The sequence below is a fragment of the Malus domestica genome, chromosome 09 (genome assembly GCF_042453785.1).
Source record: "Malus domestica chromosome 09, GDT2T_hap1".
Classification (NCBI taxonomy): domain Eukaryota; kingdom Viridiplantae; phylum Streptophyta; class Magnoliopsida; order Rosales; family Rosaceae; genus Malus; species Malus domestica.
In genome coordinates, this window is record NC_091669.1 from 16,855,264 (window position 1) to 16,868,997 (window position 13,734).

Here is a 13,734-nt window from a genome sequence, read left to right on the forward strand (position 1 = left end):
ACTAGCTAGTACGTAGTAACTCTCAACAACATGATCCTTTTCCCTTTGGGAGGCTTTATTAGGACAACAAAAGAAAATTTACTCCTGATAGGCAATAACTTTGAAAGCAGTGGATTACCCGGTGGTTAGGATTTTTTATTTGAACTCACTGTGTTTATGTTCAAATCTTACTTTGGATTTTTATGTAAATTAATATCAGAATGTCGCTTGTAATAAAAAAAAAATAGACAATAATACTACACAAGGATAGAACCATGACCAAACAGTATGCAAAGGGAAGTGGATTTCCACCCCTTTTTCCAAATTTTCACTTTGTTTTTCTTTGATTTATTTAATGATGGCTTCAAAAACGTGTAAAGGATGAAAATAGTAGTCCAAAATCGCTCATATACGGTAAAGCCAGTTTAAGGGTCAATCGACTTAAAAAAATAATTGAATTCAAATGTTGTAACTCAATACACTTTATCCTTTGCTGTCACATCCCAGTCCGGGCTCCCACCACATTCCAAGCTCAACTTTGTCGTAACACGATATTGTCCACTTTAAGCCCCGACCACGCCTTCATAGTTTTGTTTCTGGGAATTCATACGAGACCCATCCTGGGAATGCTCTCACGTGAACTCGCTTAACTTTAGAGTTCCGATGGAACCCGAAACCAGTGAGCTCCCAAAAGGCCTCGTGCTAGATAAATATGAGAATATACATATAAGGCTTACATGATCCACTCTCCTGGACGATGTGGGATGTTACAATCCACCTCCCTTAGGGGCCCGACGTCCTCGTCGGCACACCCACACTGAACGGAAGAGTAGCTCTGATACCAAATTGTCACATCCTAGCCGGGGCAACCACCACATCCCAGGCTTGACTTCACCGTAGCACGATATTGTCCGTTTTGGGCCCCGACCACGCCCTCACGGTTTTATTTCTGAGAACTCACACGAAAACTTCCCAGTGGGTCACCCATCCTGGGAATGCTCTCGCTCGAACTCACTTAACTTCGAAGTTCCGATGGAACCCGAAGCTAGTGAGCTCCCAAAATACCTCGTGCTATGTAGAGATGAGAATATACATATAAAACTTACAAAATTCACTCCCCTGAACGATGTGGGATGTTTCATTCACTTGAAGTTCTATATTCAAATCCAATTTCTGAATATTACTTGTCGAAAAAACTGATTGTTTAATGGATTAGGGGTCACATCTTAATTTTGTTAAAGAATGGAGTTAGAAGGAATACATTAATTTTGAAGATGACGGTCAATCATGACTATAGAGTCATAAAATTCAATTATAAAATTATTGATATGATTTAATCGTAGCTTAGTTTAGCTATATGTAGGCAAAGTAGGAGATGTGACACAATAAGGTTGCCCAAACACAAAATAAAAGAAGGAAGATTCCCAATCTCCTTCAACCATATACGTTTATGTTGTCAAATCCGAATATGTCTAATGAAAGACCATCTTTACCAATCTTTATATTATTAAAGTTTATCATAATCCATCGGTATTTCTCAAATTAGATCTAAGTCCTTGCTACACACACACACACACACATGCATGGTGCATGTTATTATTATGTTATTCATTATTGTTATTGGATGGGAGGTGGTCAAACTTTGTTTTGGACATTGATTGTGGATGCCTTGCAATTGCCAAACATGTACAGCTTTCATTCACATGAAGAAACACAGTTTTTAGAAGACTACATTGAAGACAATATTATTATTTAATTATTAGTTTGTTTCTTTAAAACTTAATTTTTATTTTTTGATATAACGATATATTTACACTAAAGAGTGTCGGAATAAATTGATTCCGAACTCGTTATCCACAAAAATTGAATCTAAGATCGTTCACTTATAATTAACGAAAAACACGATTAAACTGTGGTATTAAGTGACTTTTAACTTTTTATTAATTTTTCAGAATATCATTATGTAGTTGTTTACATATTTATCATTTGGATAATGTTAGACTGACCAAAATTTTAAACTAAATTTACAAAATAAATTATGTGCTACCAATAAAAAATAAGTATATTAATCGACATTTAAGTAACAATTCAATTATCAACAATCACGTCCTTTAGTTTATAAAATTTGATTAAAAGATTCAGTTTCTTGACAGTAACCTTATCATTTAGAATGACAAATAGTAAAGTGCGCGCGAGGGAAAAACAAAATATTTATGCAATGTAATTCAACGGCGGGTCCAAGCATATAGAAAGAATGACATAATGTCTTTTGATTTACAGGATTTAGAACATCTGATCATAGTCTGTCTTCCACTATCTCTGCAAGTGTGCTGCAGCCGCGGCCTGCTTCCCATTGCAATTTGCACTCCGGTAATCTTTATGCCAACCAAACTTTTTATCTCTTAACAAAAAAGGGGAAACTTTCACAAACACCCTTACTAATTTACCAACCAAACTCACATGCGAATGTACCACCTTCACTAATTTTTGTCATATCGTGACGTCTGCAAGTTATGTGGGACATTTTTCTAAAAGTCCTTTTTTTTTCACTTGAATGATTAGGCGGTTTTATCAATTTCGACGGTTTTTTGTTAGAATACAATTTGAAATTAAAAATTTCAAGAAACTTATTTTCTTTCTAAGTACATTCAGAATTAAAAGACCCCTAGGTGATTTTAGATATGAATTCAATTTACCCAAGTTCGTGAGCCATATTTTCTGGCTTATCCAAAAACAAGTTATCGTCACCAAAATTCTTACCCAAGGTGCTCAAGTACACAACACATGACGACTTTGGATGCAATTGTTAATGAAAAATTGACATAGGTGGTATATCTACACTGAAAGTAGAGTCTAGGTTCGTGTTGACAAGATTTTTAATTTGGTTGGTATCTGCACACATGCATAATGTCCAAATGGTATTTGTGCAAATCTACTATATATACAAGAAAAAATATTAGTATAATTGCAGTTATGGTTATTTCAAATTAACCTTATAGATGAGTATTAGCTGCGAGGTTAATAAATTTGACCCCACTAATTAGCACCGCCAAGACAAATTTCTCAAAAACACATGTAAATGTAATGGCCAGCTCAGGAGTAAGGTTTTGTTTCATTTCAGCTATAATTGCATGGTGGATTACCTAAACTCCATTAAATATTTATATTTATACGCGACTATCACATCTGCATGCATTGTCAATTACTCATCAATTATTGAACTGAACACCATATTAGTCTAAAATCACATGCACGAGACCCTATTACAGACGAATCCGGATCCTCTCAGGTTTCTTTGTGGGAAGATTTTAGGAATCCATGAATTATGTTCATTCATTATATATCGTGCAGTCAATTTTCGTTAGGTAATGTTTATGTTCAATTTTAAATAATAAAATTTGAAATAATTTTTTATCGCACGATATACGATGAACGTACACAATACAAAGAATCTCGAAATCCTCACTAAGAGAATCCGGATAGGATTCTTGTTCATTACAGTATCGCCTGTTGAACAGTCTGGTTCAGTACTAGTAACTGCAATGATTTAATATATGTGATTAATTATGATCATAATTATCTAACTATGATCTTAATTATCTAAAGATTAACTACCAAGATAAGTTGTTACTATTGAAATATAAGAATTGGGAAGCACGGGGTTGTATTAATTATCATCTAAAGATTACTACCAAGATAAGTTGTTACTATTGAAATATAAGAATTGGGAAGCACGGGGTTGTAGTTCAGTTGTTAAGTGCATATTCATCCTTGAGCCGAGGTCTTCAGTTTCATTCCTCCCTCCTCAAATATCACTTTTATAATACATACATACATACATACATACACATACATCTATGGTCAAGATCGGGGAACAAATATTTTTTTTTACACACTTTCTTAGGGTCTACCTGATAACATTTTTTAACAATCTGTACAGTTTAATTTTCAATTCGTTATTCATAGGTTATCCTTACAAAACTTTTAGGCAAATCCAAAACTATTACGACATTCAGTTGTAGTGAAGAAAATGGATGTCTACGGTTTTAAACAGAAACACTAAAATAACTATTATTTAATCTCATGGTCATATAGTTTTAGATTTGATTGATTTTTGGTAAACGTGATCTTTGATGGAAGGTCTAAAAGATGAATGGTTTAATCGTTAAAATACATTACGAAATTGGCCCTATGTGTCAAAAAATAAGTGTCCTCCAATCCTAATCTATATATATAAGAATTGTAAAATTAGCATTGACTTATAACCACAAACATGAATCTAAATAATATTTATCTTTTTGCAATCATTGTACAATTTTGCAAAAAAATTGTGAACATGTGAATTGCAGAGTATGATTTGGATTTTCTTTTGCTTGCAGGGAAGTCGTAAAAAATTATGAATAATGCAACAACCTTGACAGGGACAAATCAAAGCCCAAAGCCAAAAGCCAAAACCTACATTTTCATACAAGCAAAGCAAGGTTGTTAAACATCTATAGAAAATATGGTAATCCCTTACCAAATGCATTATAAAATAGAAAAAGAAAAACCAACCCACTTAGTTTCCTGTGTAAGCCTGTAAGGGCTTTTACTTTTATTTCTCTTTGGGGTCTTCAGGTTCCAAAGACGTTGTCAGAATTCAAACTTTAATCGGACTTGTGAAGGTGAATGAGTTAATACAAATGTTTGTCCTCAAAGAAACTGACAATTTGTGAAAGTCCTCTTAATTTGTTGTTTTTCTTGCCTTCGCACTAGGGTTTCCAAATTCATTAAACTCTACTTTTATCTTTCCTTCACGGTAATTGCATATAGTTCTTCGTAAAATGATGAATATGGAAGATTTGAACTTGTAACTTCTTTTAAAATTGAAAAACGAAGTATTACAGCTTCGCGTGAGGTCCCCATCGCACCACTGACTTTTTTGTCTTCTTATATTCTCTGTGGTAATTCTATGCTTCCTAGATTTCCATTAATCAAGTGCTTCATAAGTTTGTCAACTGCAGTTTCACATTTGAAGTTTAAACTCTATGATTTGTCCTACCTAAACTATCAGTACCTTGTGTTAGGTAGAATGTAGGGCAATTAGTAGGAGTGATAGTTTTTGACATTTGGTTGCAAAAATGATCAGATTTTAGTAATGATAGCATATTGATCGTATATTGATGACTTAATGATAGCATAACAAAGCATACAATGATGATATAATAACAACGTAATAAACACTACTATTTTTACAACTAAATGTAAAAAACGGATCATACCTGCTAATTGTCCTAAACTATATTCTAGCTCTAGCTCTGTCAATATGCATGGCTTTTACACACACGCACACACATATTAGGATAATGTCAAGGAGACTAAATGACAAAATTTTGTAAACTAAACGAAATGAAAGTTGACTATTGGATTATTACTTAAGCGTTAATGAACGTGCTCATTCCTATTGGTGACACATTATTCAATTTGTAAATTTTGTCTACAAATTTAGTCTTCCTATCATTACCCATATATATATATACATGTGTGTGTGTGTGTTTATATAATTTTGTTTCTTAATTTTCTTGATTCAGCAAGATGAGGATGACAAATGAAAAGATACAAGTAGCAAAACCATGCGAGACAACTTGATGAGTGTGACTCCTTATCCATAAAAAAAAATATGGGATCATGAAACAACACTACATATAGTTAATCCATTCTAACAGTTTGATATCCATCATCTTAGAAGGATCCAGCTCTTAGAACAAAACAGAAGAGGAACAAGATCATACACGCATCTATGCATACATTCATATTTCATACTTGAACGAGTGCATGATAATTTATGCGAATTTTTTCCGACTCCCCTACAATATTATGAACACAATTTAATATATACAGCTCAGTGTAAAGTTGTACCTACTCCTACCGTTGATATAGCATCTTAGTGCCATGCCAACAATTTTTTTATCATTTAAGATTTATACACTTGAAATTGTGTAAGAAGCACCTCCTATTCTTTTGGGAGAAGGATTCTCTCCCCTCTTTTTATTGAATCTCACATCAGCAGTAGTAAAAAATAAGTAATAGTTTAAATATCATAACTGCATTCTAACTAACACCGAGATATTTTGTGATAAAACCCCACACTTGATGGATTATGTAGGTGGTAATTACCAAGTTGGGGACAATATCGGTGTTGTTGGAAGTGGGCTGTATGGCTCGCCTCTCTGATAATTCTACATGGTATCAGAGTTAGGGAGTGGAGTCGTACTGTACTGCCACGTGATGGGTTGGGGGAGGGGGCGTGTTGAATCCCACATTGGTTGTAGTAAAAAATAAGTAATAGTTTAAATATCCTAACCCCACTATAACTAACACCAAGTCTTTTAGTGATAAAACCCCACACCTGACAGATTGTGCAGGTAGTAATTACCAAGTTGGGGACAATATCGGTGTTGTTGGAAGTGGGTCGTATGACCCATCTCTTTGATAATTCTACATTTTTTCCCTCCCCTTCCCTCCCTTTCCCTCCACTCCTATTTTAACTGTCATGGTTAAACCACGTCAACATCTTATATTAATTTTTTATAAAAAAAGAAAGACAAAATAAAAAAATGTGAGAGGAAGGGATGAAAGGGGATGAAAAGAGTAGGGGATAGAATCCTAGTGCATCCTTTTGGATGAGTTTGCCAGTTGCCACCAAAAACTTGAAGCTCTATTCTGGATGAGTTCGCCACAAAAAACATTTTGCAGATAAGTACATTTTGGTCCTTTGGATTGGTAGGATTGATCCTTGATCCTGCATCACTATCTGTGGGCCTAAAGATATGAACATGTATTAAGTATCTGATGTCATCTTAAATGGATTTTAACTTTTGGTTAGCCATAAAGGAGTAAGTGGGCCTAGTGTTTTCTGCCTTTTCACTCTTCCTAATGAAATTAAGAATCTTAAAACACATTGTATATAGTTCAAGCATTTGACATTGAACACTTTAATAACACGTTTACTAATTCGTAACCTGGCGAGGAAGAACGGGTTTGAGGAGTCAGGATTCAGATTTCATTGAAAGATGTATGATCAACTATCCAAAATCGGAGTAAGATGATGCTGATTTTATATACACATGATGGTAAAGGTAGCAAAAAGCGCATACATTGTGTATGATATACAATAATACGTACATGATTGCGATGGGGTTTTTTGTGATCTTTTGGCAAGGATAAAGATGACATATTTGGTCACTATACATCTTAATGGCTATGAGGTACAAAGAGGGTCCAACACATACCCAATTTCTTGGACCACCATGCATTCCAATGGCACGAAAGGCAGATGGTTTGGTTTCCTTGTGCCACACTCTACTCGTTAATTATTGAAATTGGTTAATTGAGCCAACTAATCACTGGCCTTTGTGTATATGAATCTGTTTCACCAAGGCCTCCATTATATTGGGTTGGGGATGCCATGCATTTAAGCTTATCCAGAAAGTAACATGGCCCTACTCTTATCACAATACCTGTGGCCAGATGGTACCACTTTTCTGGGTTTTCTTTCTTTCTTTCTTTCGTTTGCTTTCATTCAACATTGTGATATGCAGTTATCCATTTCAACACAATGGGTTTTTCATGTTCTATATGCACAAAAGTGGATATGCCTTATCATCCTACTCATGGAAGAGAGACACCACATTTATGATCTAACATTCTAATGACACCACGGGATCTCTCGAGGAAAATCTCGAATTGACAAGATATGGAACATAGGAATCGCTAGATATTTGACCAAATAGGATCGTCTAGCATTTAACGTATCAATAAAATACCATAGAAGGTTGAAGTGAAAGAGGTTTATGTAGGACAACAGTTATCACACTCTATATTAAGTATTTTATAGTTTTCCACAATAACAATAAAAGTGTTGCAAGTCACTCGAAGAGTGCCAAAATTCTTACACAAAAATAACCATAATTAGTAAGCAGTCTATTGCATAGTTTATGAATGGCCATGCAGCATGGCCTTTGAGATTGTAATGCCACATATTCTTTTTGTTGATAAGATATTAAGATTATTGCTACATATTGATAAAACCATATCCAGAAAACAATTGGTCTTGCATGTTGGTCCTACTTGGCTCAATATACGCAACAACGATCACATGCATGCATATCCTATGATTCCCATCGTCTTCTTGATACTGTTTAAGCAGTACTAGATTGAATTTGATTCGAAGATTAAGTTTGAATTATGTCGAATGAAATGACATGTAACTAATAATGTTAACCAACTTGAATTGAATTGATCAGCATGAAAATATGAATAGATTCACAACGGCTCACAATTTGAACAGATTTAGGTGATAAGAGATATACTAATATAAGAATATAACCAGATAATATTATTCGAATCTAATTATTAATATATTTCTCCTTTTTATTTTTGAGTAGGACGAAAGGGTTTGCTTATACAAATAATTGAAGGTTCTCTCACTTATATCCATTTATTAGATGATTAGTTATGTCCCTTTCCCCCCACTCCACTACGTCATGAATCATCACCAACCATAACAAATACTTGAATATAACCACTGCATGCATGTCTTTCATCTTGGCCATAATTGGATGTTTTATCCTCTAATTAGCATTGGTTGTAGCATCCTAATCGGATTGATTAAATAGTAGTGCAAATTTGTTAGTGATGACACATCAGCAAAAATGCAGGATCATATACGTGATAAATTGATTCGAAAGCGCTTGCAACCACTTTTGACTCTCAATTGATTCGAAAGCGGCATCAATCACTATATATACTGACTAATGAAGATTGATTGATTACTATAAAAATAAATTAACACATAAAGGAGGAGGTTTTGATATAAAGGAACTAAATTTCGTAAGATTCTTTCTCTCATGGGAAAATACACACATAACACCTCATACAAATAACTTATCTTCACCGTATATATTTGATAATCAAAACCGTTCAATTTTTAATCTTTATTTAAAGATTGAATTAGAGATTTTTTACGCATCCAAATGTATAGAAAGAATTGACAATATGAGTATCAATTGACATTTTCATGATGAACCGTTCATTTATTTGATATATTTGAATGACTAACTATCTTCGGTTCAAATGATTTTTTTTGTTTTTTTTTGTTTTTTTTTTGTAAGAATGATATTCAAATGAAGATTAAAAAATTGAACAATTTCGATTAGGAAATTTATATAGTTAAAATTGGCTACTCGCAAAGAGTGAAATATGTGCATTTTCGCTTTCGCCACGAGGATGCAAGTATTATCCACGAAGATTTGTTATCTGTCACCATAATGTCATTGTTAAGACGGTTCCAAATCCTCATGTTCTAAACATTTGTCCATCTTTGTCAATTGCCACAAGGGGACCATGGGCTCAACCACCCAAACCCAAAATCCACCTAACACACAATCTTTCTTCGAGTTCAGGTATGGGCTAGAGCCCCTAGTTACACCCGAATTATCCTCTAGAGTTACACTGCAACGATTAGTCACCCACAATCAGGTATCGAACTAACTACAAATACGTATTGTTCAAACAAATCTGAGACCCTCTTCAAAGAAAGCAGAGACAACTACCACTACACTGAAGAAATATGAAATTAGTTTCGTAATTTTGAAAACTTAAACTGCAAACTTAAACCTGGCACAAAACTAGAAATTTTAAGTTGGAGGTTGAGTTGAAGCAAAAGCATATTACCAAATGAGAAGTAGCCAACTATTAATCCTAATTGATTCCATTAGTTTCTTCCGTGTGGCTGTAATTAACTGTAGTGGGTCTAATATGATGACAACCTTTTGCTTGAATCCGCAACACCGTTGCTGCTGTTACTAAACCACGTGTTATGTTTACGCGGATTTGGAGATTATACTTTGGGATGCAAATATTAACACACTCAGGATTTTACTCAAAATTGTCTGTCAATACAAAAACATATGATGGGCATGACTGTTCTCGTGTATCCTAAACAACATTTCTCAGTTGACGGTATTACTACATCTAAACAATTAGTAAACGGCGGCCAGCCTTCTGCTTACGGTACAAACAGCACACCTGATTCAGTGGCGTCTTCATTCACTAGGATGCGTGCCTGCCAAGAACAAGCATATTGCTGAGCAAATATATGACAATGACAAATTGACATACAAGGGACTATCGGAAACCAACGAGAAAGTAAATTAACATAAAGCCCTTCCCCCTGTCAAATACAATCTTTTAAGAAAAATAAAATTGTACACTGCATCGATGCATGAAACGGCTTGTGTTTGCCTTACCGTTTACCTCCTCAGGCTCCTCTGAAATTATCTGCACGGAAGAATCAGTTGAGAATCCCAACTTTATCATGACTTCTTCTAAACGTTCCATATTTGTCAGGTAGAGATAACCAAGCTACATAACATGCAGGGTCAGTTTATGTTAAAAGGTCAGAATCACGGTCCTGGATAGTGAATTATGAGTTGCTTAGAGGATGTTAAATTTAAATAAGCATGTAGGATATTAACATGCAGATTGCCATCACGAACATTCTTGATTATTCCAAAAAAAAAACCCCTACAATTCATACACATGCATGTGTGTATGTGCATATTCTATCAATGTTATGTACGTGCATAACAGTCAGATCCCAAGATTTCCTGCATTTGTGAACTGTACTATGTGAAAAACTCAGAATGTCAACGTTCTTTAGGCCTAATAAGTAATAGCACCGTCTCCCTGAAGAACAATGGTGGTTTATTGCCCAGCCAGCGTTCTTAAAGATTATGCTGGATAAAATGGGGAAAACAGTCTCATATCATAGAAATTCTTACATGTGTAAGCATGTATTTTTTGGTTCAAATGGAATATCAACAGGAACTTGACAAATGAACCAGCAGGGGTTTCATTGTCAGCTTCCTTTAAGAATCCACAAGTATAAAATTCCAAAGATGAGAGTGAATATAAAACGTTCAAGGAAACAACAAGGTCCAAAGGCACTGACCAATGCTTCCAGTGAAGATGCTCTGTTATAAGCTGCTGAACCAGCGCGCTTTTTTGTTCGTGTTTTAGCTGAACCGATATTCTTTCCCCACCGGAGAACATTCCTGAAGCAAAAATTATCAAATGACATAAGTCAACATAACAACTACTGCACTTGAAATATATATTATTCCAGTATCAGAAGTTCCGCAGACTTTTGGCAGCCCTCCACATAATGAAGGGATGACATAGAAGGGATCCTGCAGTTATGCTTGATTCATTGAAAGATGATAGTTCTGATATGTAGCACCAAGGGAAATATAACTGAGCACAGAATATAATCTACTGACCTTTCTTCTTCTGATAAAAAATCATCACTCAGAAGTTTCCGGAGCAGTGCATCCTGAAATGCAAAGACAAACTTTTTAATAGCTCCTTTGAAAAGTATGTTCAACTCCAATCTATATAAGAAAAGAGCACTTCAGCATGTAAGAACTACAAAAAACCACATTTGAAACAGAAAAGAAAGGCACCTAGACAGCTAGTGAAAGCAATAGATATATGTCAAATTATTGGCAGCTGAAACAGAACGGAGTACCACATTTTATTATTTACTGTCCACAAGAATATCTGTGGGACATTTTTTTTTTTTGAGAAGAAACGATGTCTACAAGAATATCTATGGGACTTAAGTTATGATGATTGATGACTGGTGCTGGATTGCAAGTTCTCAAAACAATAATGCATTTTCCTTCTTATTTACTCATGAAGGTGTGGAACATAAAGATTACCACTTACAATGTAGTTCATGTGTAGTTCATTAGCATGAGTGAGCACAGGACAATAAAAAGTTAAAATTACATTAACAAAGCAGAACCACATTAAACAGACACACATCAGCACAGAGGAAACAAAATCCTCATACCACTATGATATTGCCTATTTGACACAAACAATAGAACTGTTAAGAATATATCATACCTGTGCTTCACAACGCACAACTGCCATCACACGATCATTATATTCTTCAATATTCAGGGGAGGAAACAAAAAATGCCTGCGAGCATATAGCTGCAACAGAAATAGTGATAGTGAGCCATATAGGAAGTTCAAACTTCAGAAGTATAGTAATTATGTCAGTTATTATACTGCAACTAAGCAGCACCAAGGTATATGTTTTTCTCTCGTGCCTTCCAAATGATGAAAATATATGCATTCTGATTACTGAACATGGCATAATTTAGACCTTTTACACTCGAATGTTCATGCACGGGGTGAATTGTTGAGCCATTTCACAATTATACATGACTTGAATATTGGTCGGGTGCAGTTCACTATAAGAATACAAAATGGCAGAAATATAAGTTGAAACAGAAACACACCTCGTAAATGCAATCACCGATATAAGCTAGCGATGCCGCATTGAGTACAGACCGAGGCTTCTGTACCTTTGGTGGACTAGGCAAACGCTTCTGTACCTTTGTTGGAGTAGGCGACCATCGCTCATAGCCCAAGTATAACTCATCCTTTTGTACTGTTTCCCCTACCAAAATAATATTGCAGAACACCATTACCATAATGCTTCATAGAAGAAGAACAATACTAAAGTTATTTTTGCCATGTTTATATAAATTCAGGAGAATTATATACACAATCCTACAAAACAGAAATATATTTTTAAAGATCCATTAAATCGTGCATAAAAAGCTATTTTTCCATCCAAGCAAACGAAAAAGCAGCATAATACAGAAAACTGAAAACCCAATTTTCATTCACTTTCCTCAGTTTTCACGACAATTAAACGTTACCAAGCAAACAAAACAAAAACTTCAAGCACTCACTAAAATTTTCTCATTTTCTCTTCAATTTTCTCAGTACTTAAGTGAGAAACTCAAACCAAACATTTCCCATAATCCTAACGGAGACTAAGTTTTCATTTCCCATAATCTAAACAACAAAACCCACAAAAATTAAAAAACTTTCCCACATTTTCTCACTGTCTGCTCAATTTTCTCAGCAACCCAGAAGCATACAATCCAAAAATTTGCAAAGCAAAACAAACCCAGATGAAAACGAGCAGTCAATAACAACTGGGGAATGTAAATAGTAAATACCTTGAGGTGTGCGTTTGAGGAGGTCAACAACGGAGTCGGCCGTTCGGGTAGTTGTGGTGGTTAGTGTGACGGTTGGAGGGGGTTTGGCGGTGGCGGGGCTTTCGCTTTTCTGTATCTTTCTTGGGGCGTTGCGGTTGTATGAGAGTCTTTGCTGTGTATCCACGGAAGCTCTCACTGTCACTACTCTCGCACTCATCGGCGGAAAAGCCACTGATAGAGTTTGCATGCTTGCTCTTTTCCTACCTCGGCTCTGAGAGTGGTAGCTCCGCTCGTCCGACTCCCAACGAATTGGGATTTTCTCATTTCACTTATCGTAATTAGGGTTAAATTACATTTAGGTCCCTATGTTTTAAGAATTGACCCTTCACTACCCTAAAGGTGCTTATTTTTTTTTCCCAAGTACAAACGATATTGTAACACTAAATTACAAACCATGAGGATGAGAGAAGAGTTTGAGCCCGGGACACTGTTTGTTAAAAATGAATGTTTTAAGACATTTCACAGTAGTTTGAGTGAATGTGATATCTTTATGTCGGAATCAGACAATCTGAATTTAATACATATGACACTACTATTACACTAGTGTGAGTTCAATATATTAACACTTATGAATTTAATATATTAAACTCTTGAGTAATGTATTAGTATCACGCTCAAAATTTTCCAACCT

General features: G+C 35.1%; 1 protein-coding gene across 2 annotated transcripts; it reads right to left on the reverse strand.

Annotated features, from left to right (window-relative positions):
• Positions 1-9,865: 9,865 nt before the first annotated feature.
• On the reverse strand, positions 9,866-13,383 carry LOC103453560 (uncharacterized). 2 transcript variants are annotated; one of them, XM_008393100.4, is made up of 7 exons: positions 13,065-13,383; positions 12,333-12,493; positions 11,932-12,021; positions 11,301-11,353; positions 10,973-11,075; positions 10,269-10,383; positions 9,866-10,084 (listed from the first exon to the last, which is right to left on the reverse strand). In XM_008393100.4, the coding sequence occupies exons 1-7, from the start codon at positions 13,288-13,290 to the stop codon at positions 10,065-10,067; spliced, it is 768 nt and encodes a 255-aa protein (XP_008391322.1). In that variant the 5' UTR covers positions 13,291-13,383; the 3' UTR covers positions 9,866-10,064. The 2 variants fall into 2 exon arrangements, with proteins under 2 accessions (XP_008391322.1, XP_008391323.1); XM_008393101.4 differs by having other exon boundaries at positions 10,269-10,299; positions 13,065-13,363.
• Between the last annotated feature and the right edge of the window lie 351 nt (positions 13,384-13,734).